This window comes from Myiozetetes cayanensis, unplaced genomic scaffold, assembly GCF_022539395.1.
Source record: "Myiozetetes cayanensis isolate MyiCay16 unplaced genomic scaffold, myiCay2020 scf41, whole genome shotgun sequence".
In the NCBI taxonomy this organism is placed as follows: domain Eukaryota; kingdom Metazoa; phylum Chordata; class Aves; order Passeriformes; family Tyrannidae; genus Myiozetetes; species Myiozetetes cayanensis.
Window position 1 is genome coordinate 267,641 of NW_026087643.1, and position 15,666 is coordinate 283,306.

A 15,666-nucleotide genomic window follows, 5' to 3' on the forward strand; every position below is an offset into this window, starting at 1 on the left:
AAGCTTTGTCATCATTTCTGCCTCTCTCTGTCCCTCCCCCTCCGAGGACTGTGGCCCCCCCAAACTCCCTGTTCCCCCAGTTTGCCCCCCCATCCCCCTGATTTGACTCCTGTGCCCCCTTGGTTTGCTCCCCCATAACTCCCAAACCCCCATTCTCCCCCCCAAACCCTGTCCCCTCTCCAAATCTGACCCCCCAGGCTCTGTTTGCCTCCCTCACCCCTGTCCCCCTGTTTGTTCCCCCCCAGACCCCACCTGACCCCCCAGTCTGACCCTCCAGCCCCGTTCCCCCCGCCCGGTGCCCCCCCAGTCATGCAGGGCCACGTCAGGGCCTCGTGCTGGGCCGATGATTCTGTGCTGGAGCCCCGGGGGTGACTCAGCCCCCCAGCCCAGGTCACACGGGGGGTGACCCCTCTCTGGGGTACCCCGTGGGTGGGGGGGGGCTCCAGCCTGACCCCCACACACCCTCCTTGGTGCTGCCCCGTCCTTTTGGCTCTGCCTGTGCCAGGCCAGGCCGGTGCCCGTGGCCAGAGGGTGACAGTGGCAGTGGCGGTGACAGTGGCAATGATGATGTCGATGTCCCCGATGTCCCCACGCCTGGCACAGGGCACTGGTGCCAGCGGGACCTTCCACCCTGTCCCGCAGGAGCCGCGTGATGGGGGGACAGCAGCAGAAAGCACCATCTGACCCCCCCTCGGGGACCAGCCTGGGACCCCCAAACTGGGCCTGGGGGGTGCCTGGGTTGGGGACACCGGGGACAGGGCTGGCTGCTGCTCCCTGGGTTGGGGACACCGGGGACAGGGCTGGGCTGCTGCTCCCTGGGTTGGGGACACTGGGGACAGGGCTGGCTGCTGCTCCCTGGGTTGGGGACACTGGGGACAGGGCTGGCTGCTGTGCTCTGCTCCTGCTGTCCCAGGATGACCCCGATGCCCCCGAGCTGCCCTGTCCGGCCTCTCCTGGAGGCGTTGGTTGCTCAGCCCCCCACCCAGGGTGCTGGGGGGGATCGAGGGTCCCCAGGAGTACCAGCTGCCCTGTCCTGCCCGGCCGTGGGGAGGACTTGGGAATGAGGAGATGTCCCCAGGGCAGGAGGATGTCCCCAGGTGGGATGGTGGGGCAGGACGTTCCTGGGAGCGGGATCCTTGGGCCAGGAGGGTGTCCTGGGGCAGGGTGGTGGGGTGGGACACCCCTAGGGCAGGAGGGTGTCCCCGGGCTGGGACAGTGGGGCAGGAGGGTGTCCCAGGGGCAGGAGAATGTCGCTGGGACAGGGACGTGGCTGGGACAGGGATGTCCCCAGGACAGGACCCAGTGGCACCAACCCCGCGCCGGGGCTGACTCAACCCGTCCTGCAGCATCACGTGAAGCCGGGGCAGCCCCCCCGGCCCCCTCCCCTGTCCCCTCCCTCCCTCCCCCCGGCCCCATCCAAACCCGACGCCTGCCAAGATTTTCCGGCTGCCTCCGAACTTCCTCAATCCATCCAGCGGCATAAAAAGCGGAGCAGCCCCGGCCCAGCTCTCCCAGTGCTCCCAGTGCTTCCAGTGCTCCCACCGACGGCTCCATGCTGGGGTAAGAGCCCTGAGGGGAAGAGGGGGGTCCCAGGGCTGGTAGGAGATCCAGTGGGGTGGGGGTGGGGCTTTTTCCCCAGGGAAACGGATCTCAGTGGGAATGGGAGGGAAGAGGGTCCCACGTGGGACCCTTGGAGGCACAAAGGGGGATACTGAGGATGTCACATCGGGGGGGCTCGGGCTGATGTCCCTGTCCCTGCTCCCCCCGGGGCTCTGGGGGCCGGTGGGTGAAACCAGGGCTGGGACCCCCCTGCCTGCTCCCCCTGCACCCCAGAGTTTGGTTCTCCAGGGTTTGGAGCTGCCGGAAAGACGCGGATGCTGTAATTGGAACCAGCTGTGGCTGCTCATGTGACGCTGGCGCTGGGCCGGCGCTGCCACCGGGGTGTCCTGGCCCCTTATCGGGGTGGGCAGGGGGTCCCACACCCCCAAATCAGGCTGGGAAGGGTGTACTGGACTCCAGCTAGGCCTGGCAGGGGGGCCCAGCCCCAAATCAGGCTGGATAGGGGTTCCAGCCCCAAATTAAGGTGGGCAGGGTGTTCCAGATCTCAGTCAGGGTGGGAAGAGGGGCCCAGTGCCCCAAACTAAGGTGGGGAGGGGATCCCAGCCCCGAGTCAGGGGGTGCAGGGTGTGCAGGGGGCTCTGGCCCTAAGGCAGGGTCTGCAGGTGGGTCGAAGCCCTGAACGAGGGTGGGCACAGGGGCCCAACCCCCCATTCCTGATGTGGGGGTGGGCACAGGGGCCCAGCCCCCCATTCCTGATGTGGGGGTGGGCTCAGAGTCCTGCCTGCCCGCAGCCCCCCAGGCTCAGTGTCTGCCCCATTCCCAGTGCTCAGCTGGTCCCCAGGATGTGGTGGCTGCTGGCCCTGCTGCTCCCCGTGGCCCTGGCCCAGCTGCACCCGGAGCCGGAACTGGACACGCAGTGGGAGCTGTGGAAGAAAACCCACGGCAAGCAGTACAACGGCCAGGTGGGGAGCGACCTGGGGAGGGGGGCTCTGCCCGCTGGGGACCCCAGGGATGTCCCCAGGGCGGGACACTGGGCAGGAGGGTGTCCCTGGGGCAGGAGGGTGTCCCTGGGGCAGGAGGGTGTCCCCAGGGCGGGGGGCACAGGCAGGACCCCCCACCCAGCGCTGTCTCGCCCCGTGGCACAGGCAGACGAGGTGACCCGGAGGCTGATCTGGGAGAAGAACCTCAAGTACATCAACACCCACAACCTGGAGCACGCGCTGGGCGTCCACACCTTCGAGCTGGCCATGAACCACCTGGGGGACATGGTGGGTGTCACTGGGGGCGTGGGGGGCTGAGCACTCGGGGGTGCTCCCACACCCCCTTCCTCCAGGCTCACCCACCCCGGGCTCCTTCCCCAGACCAGTGAGGAGGTGGTGAGGACGATGACGGGGCTGAAGGTGCCCCGTGGCCACCAACGCCACAACGAGACTCTCTTTGTCCCCGACTGGGCCGAGAGAGCCCCGGCTGCCATGGACTGGCGCAAGAAGGGCTACGTCACCCCTGTCAAGAACCAGGTAAGCCCAGGGCTCCCAGGGGTGCCCAGGGCATGGTGTCACCCCGGTGTCACCCCGGTGTCACCCCAGTGTCACCCGCTGTGTCTCCACAGGGCCAGTGCGGCTCGTGCTGGGCGTTCAGCTCGGTGGGCGCCCTGGAGGGGCAGCTGAAGAGGAAGACGGGGAAACTGCTGTCCCTGAGCCCCCAGAACCTGGTGGACTGCGTGGCCAACAATGATGGCTGCGGCGGCGGGTACATGACCAACGCCTTCGAGTACGTGCGGCAGAACCGCGGCATCGACTCCGAGGACGCCTATCCCTACATCGGCCAGGTGTGTGTGGGGGAAAAGGGACCCCCCCCTCCCTCCCTCCACCCCCTCACCCCCATCTCGCCTCCCCCTGCCCGGCAGGACGAGAGCTGCATGTACAGCCCCACCGGCAAGGCCGCCAAGTGCCGCGGCTACCGCGAGATCCCCGAGGGCAACGAGAAGGCTCTGAAGAGGGCGGTGGCCCGGATCGGCCCCATCTCCGTGGGCATCGACGCCAGCCTGCCCTCCTTCCAGTTCTACAGCCGGGGTGAGGGGCTGGGGGGCGCGCTGGGGGTGCTGGGGCTGCCCAGAGAAGCTGAGGGGGTGACAGCCCTGTGTCCCCAGGGGTTTACTACGACGAGAACTGCAACGCGGAGAACATCAACCACGCCGTGCTGGCCGTGGGCTACGGGACACAGAAGGGCACCAAGCACTGGATCATCAAGAACAGGTGCAGTGGGGGGTGGGATGGCGGGATGGCTGCTCTGGATTCGGGAATGGCTCTTCTAGAGGCTCAGGCTCTGCTTTTCCACCCCCAGCTGGGGCGAGGAGTGGGGCAACAAGGGCTACGTCCTCCTGGCCCGCAACATGAACAATGCCTGCGGCGTGGCCAACCTGGCCAGCTTCCCCAAGATGTGACACCCCGGCCCTTCCAGCTCGGCCTCTTCCCTCCCCGTCTCCAAGGACAGCGCTCCCGGGCGGAATTCTGCCACTCCATGAGAAATTTCCCCTGGGAAAGGGGTGGGAACCCCTCGCCCAGCTGCAGTGAATGGAGGGATGAGCTCCCCCAGCTCTGTTTTCCTGGGAATTCTTTGGCCTGCTGGCTTCTGCCTTCCCATGGATCGTGCTCGGCCAGATCCATGAAGGTCAATCCATCCAGGGATGCTTCAGGAAATGGGCCCCAGGCCAACTTCTGCCTCCAGGAATACTGGGGAACAGGGGAGGTGCAATATTCCCAAGGGAGAGCACAGATCCCTCTCTCTCCACCCCGTATCCCAGTGGAGGCTGCCGAGAATTATACGACTATTTTTCAAATAAAACTGGGAATAAAGGCTGGGACCGGTTTGCTCCATGCTGGGAAGGGGCCCCAGGGATGGGAGAAGTCCCCCCCTGGGGACTGTCAGCCACAGTTGTGGGGCTGTAGGGACACAGAGAACCCCTGGGATCATGGCAGGGGGGGGAACACGGGTGACAGTGACACTGTGGGGCCACCAGAATCCAGGAGGTGACCACAGCACACCCCAAAACCAAACACAGGTATCACAGCGGGCCCGACACACCCTGACAGCACAAACACCCCAACACCCACCCACACCCCGGCACACCCTGGAATGGGGGCATGGGGGGGCCCCCCCCAAAAACAATGGGGACACTGACACACAGGGGTGGGGCCCCAAAACAGTGGAGACACTGAGACACAGTGCCTCCCCCCCCAAAACCCAAACAATGGGGACACTCAGAGGTGACACCACAGCATCTTTATTGCCCCACTCGTGCCGGGGGCGTGAAAGGGGGGGGTTCACTCGTCGTGGCCGGGGGGTGGGGGGGCCACGGCGGCCCCCAGGGTCACCTGGCCCAGGTAGGTGTTGTCGAAGCAGCGGCGCCGCTCGGGCTCCTCCCACGAGCAGCAGCCCTGGGGGTCCCGCCAGGCGTCCTGGGGGGTGGCACAGAGCGTGGCGATGGCCTGGGACAGCTGGGGACAGCGGGGAAGGGGGGTCAGGGGGGCTGTGGGGGTCACCCCGAGCCGCTGACCCCCCTCCCCACCTCGGTCACTCACCTGCTCCTGAGCACAGACCCCGCGCTCCTCGGGGGGGAGTGGGCAGCACGCGGCCGTCACGGCCCCAAAAAGCTCCGGCACCGGCCGCCTGCGGGCACGGACAGGGCGTGTCACAAGGGGTCACCTCGGGTCCCCTGCAGCATCAGGGACTGTGGGGTGCTGGGTGCCGGGGTTTGGGGGTGCTGGGGGGGTTTTGGGGTCACCAACCTCTGCGTGAAGAGGCGGGTGGGGCCGCAGAGCGAGCGCAGCAGGGCCGTGCCGGGCCGGGCCAGGCTCACGTTGTGCAGCTCCCGGTCGTAGGCAGGGTGGGGGGCGGCGGCGGCGAAGCAGCGGCCCCGGGCCCGGAGACCCCCCCGCTGGCAGCACCGGTGCTGCCCCGTCTTCACCGACGACTCCTCCCGGCAGAACCGATTCAGCCCCTTCAGCCACTGCGGGGCAAAGGGGAGGGGGATCAGGGTCCCCCTCAGACCCTCCCAGGCACCTGAGCCCCCCCAAGCCCTGGGTCGCTCCCCAGACACCTCCACCCCTCCCTGACGTCTGGGTCCCTCCCTGACACGTTCGTCACCCCTGCAGACACCCGGGTGCCTCCCCAGCCTCTGGGTCACACTCCGGGCACCCCGGTCATTGCCGGGGCACCTGGGGCCCCTCCCCGGATGCCGGGGGCCCTCCCAAACAAATGGGTCCCCTCCCCGGATACCTGAGGGCCAGCCCAAACACCTGGGTGCCTTTCCCAGACTCCTGTGTGCCTTTCCCAGACTCCTGGCTGCCTTTCCCCAACACCTGGGTCCCTTTTCCAGACTCCTGTGTGCCTTTCCCAGACTCCTGGGTGCCTTTCCCAGATTCCTGGGTGCCTTTCCCAAACACCTGGGTCCCTTTTCCAGACTCCTGGGTCCCTTTCCTGGATTTCTGGATCCCTTTCCCAGACTCCTGGATCCCCCTCCCAAATACCTGGTTCCCCTCAGTCCTTCAACACCCAAGACCCTCCTGAACACCTGGGGTCCATTTCCCATTCACTTCTGTCCCTTTCCCAGATTTGGATCCCCCCAGTCCTTCAACACCCTCCCAGACCCTCCCAGACACCCAAGTCCCCCTCGTCCTTTGATTCCAGGCCCCTCCCTGCCCCCGTGTCCCCCCATGTCCCCCCGTGTCCCCCCGTGCCGCACTCACGGCGCCGTGGGCGCAGCTCAGGCTCTCGTTGCGGCAGCACCGCCCGTACTCTCTCTCCAGGCGGACCCTCAGCCGCACGCGGGGCCCGGAGCGGGCGCCGGGTGCGGGGGGGCCAGGGCGCAGCGCCCGCAGCCCACAGATGTTGCCCATGTTGGTGACTGTGGGCTCCCCGGGCGGGAAGGGGGGCTCGGTGATGAGGTTCCAGGCGGTGTTGGGGTCCCAGGCGGTGTTGGGGTCCCAGGCGGGGGCGGGGGTCTCCTGGGCGAAGCAGCGGCGCCGCGCAGCCCCGTGCCGGCGGCAGCAGTGGAACTGCCGCGTCTTCACCCCGAACTCGTCGGTGCAGAACCCGTCCAGTACGTCCGTCCACTGCGGAGCCCCCTCGGGGTCACGCCGGCCCCGCGGTGGCCCCGCGTCCTTCCCTCCACGGTGTCCCCACCCACGGTGCCCCCTGCCCGCCTCGTCCCCACATTCCCCTCGCCCCGGTGTTTCTGTGTCTTCCCTTCCTGCAGTGTCCCCACGTCCCCCACTTCAAGTGTCTCCGTGCCCCACGGTGTCCCCACATCCCTGCGGTGTCCCCCATCCCTGCAGTGTCTCTACATCCCCCCTCCCAGTGGTGTCCCAGTCCCCTCCTCGCCACTGTCTCCCTGTCCCGTAGTATCCCCTCGTGCCCCTCCCCGCGGTGTCCCACCCTCCCCGCGGTGTCCCCCTGTCCCCTGTCCCCGTGGTGTCCTCCTGTCCCTCCTGTCCCCGTGTGTGGCACTCACGGCGCGGCGGGCGCAGGGCAGCGGGGAGTGGTGGCGGCAGCAGTCGCTCATGCGGGGCTGCAGCGAGGCCAGCGCAGCCGCCTGACGGCGCAGGTGGGCGAAGGCGGTGGGGGCAGCAGCGGGGGCGGGGGCGCCGTGGGGGGGTCGCGGCAGTGCCGGGTCACGGCGGCGGCCACGGGCCAGGCCGGGGGGAACCCATCCAGGGCGTTGCCCCAGATCGGGGGGCTGCTCGAGGCTGCCGTGGCCCCCCCTAACACGACGTTGGGGGGCACCACCAGGTCCTGCTCCTGCTGCAGCACTGAAAAAGGATGGGGGGTGTTGAGGACACGGCAGGTGGTGCCCCCCCTGCACTGTCCCCATGTGCCCCCTCTTCCCCTCTGTTCCCCGTCCCAGTGTCCGTGTCTCCCATCGTGGTGTCCCCCAACCCCATCCCCAACCCTCACTGTCCCCAAGCCATTCCCACCCCATATCCCCCCACCTGTGTCTCCTCTGTTCCCCCATCCATGTCCCCATGTCCCTCGACCCCCAACCTCGTCCCCTCCCTCCACATCCCCACCCGTGAGCACCTCCCTCTCCCCCGTCCTGGGTGTCCCCCTGTGTTCCCCCATCCCTGGGTGTCCCCCTGTGTTCCCCATCCCTGGGTGTCCCCCCGTGTCCCCCCACCCCTGGCTGTCCCTTCTCTCCCCTCACCTTGCTCGATGTTGGGGGGCCGCAGGTCGAGGCTCTCCTGTATCACCTGCTGGACCTGCCTCGAGGCCGCCGCTGTCACCGGTGGGGGACACAGGGGGTCAGCAGGGTCGCCCCCTCCATCCCCCCACCCCACCCCGTGGGGCAACAAGCAGAGACCCTCCCAAACCTGCGGGCTGGGGACCCCATCCCGGGGAGGGGGCCCAGGAGTTGGGGACAGGGACCCCCGGGCAGCTCGGGAGGGCCCCAGGTGTGTGGGCAGCGAGCGGCACATCCGGGGCGGGGAGCCCGGAGCGAGGGTGGGACACCCTGGACGTGTCCCAAACACCGGGGCAGGAACTCAGGTGTCCCAGGTGGGACCCGGGAGCTCGGGAAGGGGCCGTGGGTGACCGGGAAAGAGACCCGGAGGTTCAGGAAGGGGCCCCAGGTGACTGTGGGGAAGGGATCCAGGAGTTTGGGAAGGGATCCAGGTGCCCAGGGAAAGGATCCAGGAGTTCGGGAAGGGATCCAGGAGTTCGGGAAGGGATCCAGGTGTGTGGGAAGGGGACGGAGGTGTCTGGGAAAGGGACGAGGGTGTCAGGGGGGAGGCCCAGCCGTGCAGGGGGCCCTGGCTCGGGGCCGCGGGACTCACCAGCGGCGCTGAGGAGGAGGAGGAGGCCGAAGGCCGCCATGGCGTCGGGCGCTGTGGGGCCACCGCCGGCTCCGCCGCCTTATGAAGGGCCGGGGCGGGTGCGGGGCCACATCCTGCGGGGCTGACTCACGGCCTGACGTCGGGGCCAGGCCGGGGGGGGACCCCGGGAGGGGCTGGGGGGCTGTGCCACGTCCCGGACCCTCAAAAAGGGCCTGGGTCGTGACCCCCAACCCCAACCAGGCCGGGGACCCTGCCGTGGCCCTGTCCCCACCCTGGTGGTCCCGTCCTCACCCTGGTGGTCCTGTCCCCACCTTGGTAGCCCCGGACCCCCCCTCTGGTGGCCCCAGCCCCCCCTTCCCCAGACCCCTGCGTCACAGCAGGGGGAAGTGGTCGGACCACATTTTTGTGGGTTTTGACCCGTTTTGGGGCCACCGCCCGCTGAGTCACCCCTGGCGCTGGGGGGGGCTCAGGGGCCACCCACGGAGGGACCCTCAGAGTGGGGGGGCCTCAGCTTCTGTCCCCAGCCCTGGGGACACCCCAGTGTGGGGCAGCAGTGGCCAGACGGTCACGGCTCGGCCACCTCCCTTCATCCCAGGACAGGGGGATCCCGGGGAGGGGGGGGTAAATCCTGCCTGGGGCTGAGCCCAAATGCCCAGGCAGGTGCCAGCCCCGTGTCCCCCCCGTGTCCCCCTCCCCGATTGCCCAACCCTGTCCAGACGTGACTCGGGGTTTGCGCAACCCCCCCACTTTCCCCACGTGTGGGCGGGGGGAAATCCCGGCGGGAAGGACCCAGAAGTGCAGGGTAGGGGGGAGAGAATACCCGGGAATGGGAACACCTGGGAATCTGGGATGGGGGGGACACACAAGTGCTGGGATGGGGGGCCAGGTGCACAGGTGGGGGGTAACTCAGGTGTTGGGGCGCAGGGGTCCCGGTGTCCCACCCCCCTCCCCCTCTCAGCTCCCGCCACATCCAGCGCGTTTTCCCAGCGGTTTATTGAGCGTGGGGGTGGTCCCGGGGGTCCCGGGGTGGGGTCGGGGGGTCAGAAGCGCCGCTCGGCGTCGGGGACGCGGCCGTCCCGCAGCTCCCGCAGGCGCCGCAGCAGCCGCGGCAGCTCCAGCTCCCCCAGCTGCCGATTGTCCCGGGTCCGCACGCTGACCGTGCCGCGCTCCCGCTCCCGCCGCCCCACCACTGCCCTGCCGGGGCAGCGCCGTCAGGGGGGGGGCACGGGACCCCCGCCCTAAACACACCCCAACCCCACAGCCCCAGCCCTGCCGGGGCAGCGCCGTCAGGGGGGGACGGGACCCCCGCCCTAAACACACCCCAACCCCACAGCCCCAGCTCTGAGCAGCACCCACCACCCTGCGGGGTCAGAGGATCCTGGGGGATGGGGGTCCTGAGGGATGGGGGGTTCAGGAGGGTCTCAGGGGAGAGGTGGTCCTAGAACAGTCCCAAGGGGGCCCAAAGGGAGTGGGGATTTCAGGGGGTCCTGGGGAGGGTCCCTAAAACAGTTCCTGAGAGGGTCTCAGGGGGGTCCCAAGGAGGGGAGTGTCAGTGAATTCCCAAAGGGGGGGAGGAAGCTCCTGGGATCCCAGGGGGGGGTCTCTGGAGGGGTCCCAGGGAATTCTCAAGTTGGGGGGGTCCCAGTGCCTCCCCCCACCAGCAGCACCCAGGGTGTGGAGGGGGGTGGGTGACAGCACAGCCAGTCCCGGGGGGCTCCCTGGAGGGGTCCTGGGGGGGTCCCGGGGGTCTGTGGGCCGCGTGCCCCCCCTTACCCAGCTGGAAGTTGTAGTGGGCGAGCTGGGCCCGGCGGATCTTCCGGGCCAGGGTGGCCCCTGGGTCCCCATCCAGGTCAGCCAGGAGGCCCCCCCTTCTCAGCACTGCCTGCACCTGCCCCCTCAGCATCAGTGGGGGGCACGGGAGGGCAACAAGGGGTGGGGGGGACACGGAGGGATGGAATGGGAGGATATGGGGGGGTTACAGGGGGATGGGGGGGGTTACAAGGGGATGGAGGAGACATGCCAGGAGTCCTGGGGGGCACAGGGGGTCACACACTCACCTCCCGGGCGTAGTCCTCCACCTCAGGGGTCTGTGGGATGACCATGGCCTGCAGTGGGGACAGCCAGAAGGGCCTGGGGGGCACCAGAGGTCATGGGGGGGCCTCAGGGGGCACTGGTGCCCCCAGGATAGGGGTGCCCCAGGGATTTAGGGGGGTGTCCTGGGCACTGAGTGTACCCAAAGTTGGGGGGGACCTGTCCCAAGTGGGGTCCCCTGGGACAGGGATGATGCCGAAGATGAGGAGGCCCTGAAGACTAGGGGGGTGTCTCTAGGATGGGGGTCTCCCAAGGATTGGGGATTTAGGATTAAATGTGTCCCAGGGTTTGGGGGCTGTCCCAGGGGTTGGGGGTTGTCCCAGGGGTGGTGGGGTGAGGCAGGAGGTGTTTTTGGGGCCCCCTCTCACCATTTGCCCCCGCAGCTCTCGGCCAGCACCGCCACCATCCGCTCCACGGAGCCCAGCACGGCCCGATGGATCAGCACCGGCCGCGCCGGACCCCCGCTCGGGCTGGGGGGAAAGGGGGGTCAGAGGGCAGGGGGGTCCCACCACCCCCAACCCCATTTCTGCCCCACCCAGCCTGTCCTGACCCGCCATCCCAATCCTGACCCTCCCAGCCCCAATGCCCACCCCCCTAAATCCCCAGTTCTGCCCTTCCTATCCCAACCTGACCCTCCTCAGTCCCAATCTCTACCCCCCCAAACCCTGATCCCCCCCAAATCCTCAATTCTTTTCTCTCCATCCCAATTCAGACACTTCTCAGCCCCAGCCCTGCTCCCCCAGCCCCAATCCTGCTCCCCCAGCCCCAATCCTGCTCCCCCACCCACATCCTGATCCCTCCCCATCTCAATTCTGAACCCAGCCCAATCCTGCCCCCTCCAAATCCCCAGTTCTGCCCTCCCAGCCCAATCCTGCCCACCCCACTCCCATACCTGGCATATTCCAGCTCGAATCTCTCTGGCATCTGGAAATCCAGCTGGATGGTGCCACACTGATGGTGCCTCCCCAGCGCGTCCCGGATACGGATATCGATCTACCGGGAATAAGAGGGATGGGAGCTTCCCAAAGGCTCCCGTTTGCCTCCGTTGGGGACCCCCTCTCTTCCCAAAATCCCTCACCTTGGGCCCATAAAAGGCGCCATCTCCCGGACTCAGCTCCCAGGGCTGCCCGAAATTCCACAGGCTCCGCTCCAGCTGCTGCAGGGAGGGATCGGGGGGGGTCAGGAGGGGACAGTGCAGTGGGGAACACGGCCCAGGGGGCATCGTCCCACCTGCTCAGCGCGGTCCCAAGTGTCGGGGTCCCCCAGGAAGCCCTCGGGCCGCGTTGCCAGGGCCAGGCGGAAGGAGAAGCCCAGGACGGCGTAGACGGCGCGGATGAAATCCAGGGAGGAGTCGATCTCGCTCTCCAGCTGGGAGAGGGGTGTCAGTGGGGGGGGTGGGCGATGCATTTTGGGGGTCAGGGAGGGGTCGGGGGGGTCACACACACCTGCTCCAGGGTGCAGAAAATGTGGGCGTCGTCCTGCTGGAAGCGCCGGACCCGCGTGAGCCCCGTCAGGGTGCCGGGGGGCTCGTTGCGGTGCAGGACCCCAAAATCCGCCAGGCGCAGGGGCAGCTCCCGCCAGGAGCGTGGTCGGTGGGCGAACATCAGGCTGGGGACGGACAGACAGACGGGCAGAGCCCCCAGGAGCCCCCCTGGGGTGCCCCAGGGCCCCCCCACTCACCAGTGGGCAGGGCAGTTCATGGGTTTGAGGGAGAGGGTCTCGGTGCCGGCGGGGACGGAGAAGATGTGGGGGCTGTAGTGCTGCCAGTGCCCCGAGAGCTCCCAGAGCCGGGGGCTGAACAGGTTGGGGGTCACCACCTCGCTGAAGCCCCTCGCCTGGTACTCGCTCTGCGGGGACAGGGACGGGGGGGAGCCTCAGCTCGGACTGGGGGGGCTGTAGCCACGGGGGTACAAGGGGAACTGGGGGGCAGTTGTGAGTGAGTGAGGGGGGGCTGCAGGAGGGTCCCACCCGGATAAACTCCACCAGGGCGTTGTAGACGTGGGCGCCGCGGGGCAGGAAGAAGCAGCTGCCGGGGCTGAACTTGTGGAAGAAGAAGAGCTCCTGCTCCTGCGTGCAGGGGGTGAGGGTGGGATGTTACCAGGGGGTTCCTGGCACCCTGAGCGACCCCCCAGCCCCACCCCTGGCAGGGCTCACCCTCCCGATGCGCCGGTGGTCCCGCAGAGCCGCCTCCTCCTGCGCCCGCTCCCAGCGCTCCAGGCCCTCGCGGCTGGGGAAGGCGACGGCGGCCACGCGCTGCAGGGACTGGCCCCCCAGCCCCCCCCACAGCGCAGCCGAGCTCTGGGGGGGCAGGGGGGGTCAGGGGGGGCTGGGTGACAGGGACCCCTCCCCACCTCCCTGCCCCGACACCCACCGTGAGCACGCGCAGGGCTCGGATCAGCCCCGTGTGCCGGAGCAGGGGCCCACGGCAGAGCTGGAGCAGGGGGCCACACCTGGGGGACAGATGGACGGACATGGGGACAGTCACGGGGACCCCCCGGTGTCCTCTCCCCCCCTGCAGCGTCCCCCCTGCTCACCTATAGACCGTGGCCATGCGGGACGTCACCTCCTCCTCGAGCTGCTGCAGCTGGAAGCTGTTGTGCTGAGGGGGGACAACAATGGGGTGATGGGGGCACAGGTGACACTCCAGGGGGTGGCACCGAGGGGGAAGTGACACCGCCCTTGGGGAAAAAGGACCAAGGTGGCACAGGTGGCACCAAGGGGGGCGAGACTGGTCCCCACGAGCATCACCCTCTCCCAACCAGGAGAATCCCAGTGTCCCCAGGCTCATCCTGAGATGGGGAGGGGACACTCTGGGCTGTCACCTTGAGGAGCTCAGCCAGCTGCTGGCGCGGGGCCTCGAGGCGCTCGAAGCGGTGCTGGGCGCTGGCGAACGCGGCACAGGCCTCCTCCAGCGCCGGCAGCTCCGCGCTCTGCACCGTCCTGCGGGGCAGGGGACAGGCTGGGCACACCCCGGGACCCCCTGGGACCCTCGGCGCTGTGTCACCCCCCAGCCCTACCTGCTCCCCATGTGCACGTCGCAGTAGAACCCGTCCTCGGTGGCCCGGGCGCTGCAGAGCGTCCCCCCGAAGAACTGCTCGGCCACCGCCCCCAGGACGCAGGCACCGGAGCGCCAGAACGCCTGGGGGACACGGGGGGGACACACGGGGGGGACACACGGGGGGACACAGGCGGTGAGGGGAGCACGGGGTGGGCCTGGGCTCCCCCCAGCCCCCCCAGCCTCACCTCCCGCCCCTCCGGCGAGGAGAAGTCGAGCAGCTCCAGGTCGCTGTCGTGCTCCAGGGGCCGGTCCAGGTCCTGCAGGACCCCGTTCACCCGGGCCACCAGCGCCGCCTCCGCCAGGCCACCCCTGCGGGGACACCCGTGGGGACACCGTGGGGACCCTGGGAGGATCAGGGGGACCCCGTGGGAACCCCAGAAGCTTTGTGGGAACCTGGAGGGGATACTGTGGGGACGCTCTGGGGATCCTGGGGACACTGTGGAGGCCATGGGGACATTGTGGGGACCCCATGAACCTTGTGGGGTCACACTGGGGATCCTGGGGACATCGTGGGAATCCTGTGGGAACCAGGGGGACACCGTGGGGACACTGAGCACACAGTGTGGAACCGGTAAACCTTATGGGGACCCTGGGGGGACACCATGAGGGGCCCACGCCCCTTGTCAGGACACGGTGGGGACACCCTGAGGGCACTCTGGGGACCCCACAGCCCTTGCGAGGCCCCCGGGCCGTACCCGAGCTGCGTGGCCACCTGGAACGGGGTGGTCTGCAGGGCGCGGCCGTCCAGGCGGTGCCCCCCGGGCAGCGCGATGCGGATGGGGGTCCCCGGGGGGACGCGGCCGCCCCCGGCCCCGCCGCCATCCCCATCCCCATCCCCGGGTCCGTCCCGCCGCTCCGCCGCCGCCCGCAGCCGCTGGAAGAGCCGGAGACGCTCGGGGTCCGGTCCGGACACCTGGGGACAGGGGGACATCGGGGGTCACCGGTGGGGTCACCGGCGGGGTCACCCCCGGTGTCACGTGGTCACCGGGGGATCACGGACGGGGGGTTTGGGGGGGAAAGGACAGAGTTCCCGGGGGGGTCCCTCGGGGCGGGGGGCCCGGGAAGGAGGGGGGGAGGTCCCGGGGGTCCCGAGCGCACCCGGTGTCGCCGCTGGGGTCCCACCAGCAGCAGTCGCGACCCGGCGCGCGCCGACATGGCCGAGGCTCCGCCCGTTCCGCCGGAACCGGCACCGCTTCTTCCTCCCGCCCCCCCGTCACCCCCCGCAGGCCGCGATGGACTCGCCCGCTCGGGCGGGAGCGCCGTGGGATGGACGGAACCACCGACAGGGCTGGGGGGAGGGGGGTGGAACGAGACCCCCCCGCTCTGAGCGCACGCGAGAAAGAAGGGACCCGCCAGCGGCTCGTTTGGTACTTTTTATGCAGATCCATGAAGCCCACACCGGTATCAAACAGGTTCGATGGAGGCAACTAAAAACCAACAAAAAATAATTAAAATAAATCAAGTAAAATCCTGACTTCATATATAAAAGCCGCGGGGGCAGCCCTGGGGTGGGGTGGGGGCACGACCCCCCGAGTCCCCCACGGGCTCCGGCTGCACGTGGTGAACGATTCCAGAGGGAATTAGAAAGTGATTGTTGTTATATACACACACAGGTAGAAAGTCAACAGTGATGGGGGGTGAGAGACAAAAAAAACAATAAAGAAAAACAAACCAAAAGATCCCCAAATTAACCCAAACCCAACTGACAAAGTCTTCCCGGGGGGGAGGCAGGTTGGGGAGTCCCACAGCCCGCAGAGTTCGGCCTAAGGTGGGTTTGGGGGGGTTCCTCGATGCTTTTTGCCTTATTTCGGTGGTTTTGGCAGCCAGAGGGGGAACAGGGGGGATCTCCCCTCCCTGCAGCAGCAATTTGGGGATCGGCTAAAAACCAACACCCCGACAGCCCTCAGTGCTCCTCCCGAGGCTCGCAGAGTTATCTTTCCTTCTTTAATGTTGCTTTTTTTTTCCTTTTTAACTTTTTCAACTACTACTGAAGTTTTTATTTAACAGCAACGCGGCTTCTTCTCATTAAAACATTGGTTTGTGTCTGCTTTCTTGTCTCGCCCAACTTGAGGAGGGGGTGGGTGGGTGGGGGAAGAACCAACCGAAAAGTACAGAACATTTAATTTA

At 67.9% G+C, this 15,666-nt stretch overlaps 3 protein-coding genes across 5 annotated transcripts; 1 reads left to right on the plus strand and 2 right to left on the minus strand.

Annotated features, from left to right (window-relative positions):
- Positions 1-1,266: 1,266 nt before the first annotated feature.
- CTSK (cathepsin K) lies at positions 1,267-4,415 on the plus strand. Of its 3 annotated transcripts, XM_050330450.1 has the most exons (8): positions 1,267-1,560; positions 2,384-2,522; positions 2,706-2,828; positions 2,922-3,077; positions 3,170-3,388; positions 3,467-3,632; positions 3,710-3,815; positions 3,904-4,415. In XM_050330450.1, exons 1-8 carry the CDS (start codon positions 1,553-1,555, stop codon positions 4,001-4,003), a joined length of 1,017 nt encoding a protein of 338 aa, XP_050186407.1. In that variant the 5' UTR covers positions 1,267-1,552; the 3' UTR covers positions 4,004-4,415. The 3 variants fall into 3 exon arrangements, with proteins under 3 accessions (XP_050186407.1, XP_050186406.1, XP_050186408.1); XM_050330449.1 differs by having other exon boundaries at positions 3,170-3,632; XM_050330451.1 differs by lacking the exon at positions 1,267-1,560 and adding an exon at positions 1,906-2,083 and having other exon boundaries at positions 3,170-3,632.
- A 428-nt stretch (positions 4,416-4,843) lies between these two features.
- Positions 4,844-9,256, minus strand: ECM1 (extracellular matrix protein 1). The gene is given in 8 exon segments (XM_050330433.1): positions 4,844-5,057; positions 5,142-5,229; positions 5,349-5,569; positions 6,309-6,674; positions 7,073-7,179; positions 7,182-7,370; positions 7,763-7,834; positions 8,391-9,256. Coding segments are annotated over 8 exon segments (1,257 nt in total). The 5' UTR covers positions 8,431-9,256; the 3' UTR covers positions 4,844-4,883.
- Positions 9,257-9,419: 163 nt separating this feature from the next.
- TARS2 (threonyl-tRNA synthetase 2, mitochondrial) lies at positions 9,420-14,694 on the minus strand. Its single transcript, XM_050330395.1, has 18 exons — positions 14,638-14,694; positions 14,235-14,452; positions 13,725-13,848; positions 13,499-13,620; positions 13,304-13,421; positions 13,016-13,080; positions 12,853-12,931; positions 12,636-12,779; positions 12,450-12,548; positions 12,162-12,328; positions 11,927-12,089; positions 11,712-11,849; positions 11,560-11,637; positions 11,374-11,474; positions 10,850-10,951; positions 10,448-10,520; positions 10,164-10,278; positions 9,420-9,579 (listed from the first exon to the last, which is right to left on the minus strand). Exons 1-18 carry the CDS (start codon positions 14,692-14,694, stop codon positions 9,431-9,433), a joined length of 2,112 nt encoding a protein of 703 aa, XP_050186352.1. The 3' UTR covers positions 9,420-9,430.
- Positions 14,695-15,666: the final 972 nt, after the last annotated feature.

Bases quoted from the DNA above. Each gene is read 5' to 3' on its own strand.
- CTSK (XM_050330449.1), top strand. The intron at 2,829-2,921 runs GTGGGTGTCACT...CTCCTTCCCCAG, and splicing joins TGAACCACCTGGGGGACATG to ACCAGTGAGGAGGTGGTGAG. The intron at 3,633-3,709 runs GTGAGGGGCTGG...CTGTGTCCCCAG, and splicing joins CTTCCAGTTCTACAGCCGGG to GGGTTTACTACGACGAGAAC.
- TARS2 (XM_050330395.1), bottom strand. From the start codon at position 14,694: ATGTCGGCGCGCGCCGGGTCGCGACTGCTGCTGGTGGGACCCCAGCGG. The intron at 14,453-14,637 runs GTGCGCTCGGGA...CCCTGTCCCCAG, and splicing joins GACCCCAGCGGCGACACCGG to GTGTCCGGACCGGACCCCGA. The intron at 10,279-10,447 runs GTGAGTGTGTGA...CTGAGGGGGCAG, and splicing joins TGGAGGACTACGCCCGGGAG to GTGCAGGCAGTGCTGAGAAG.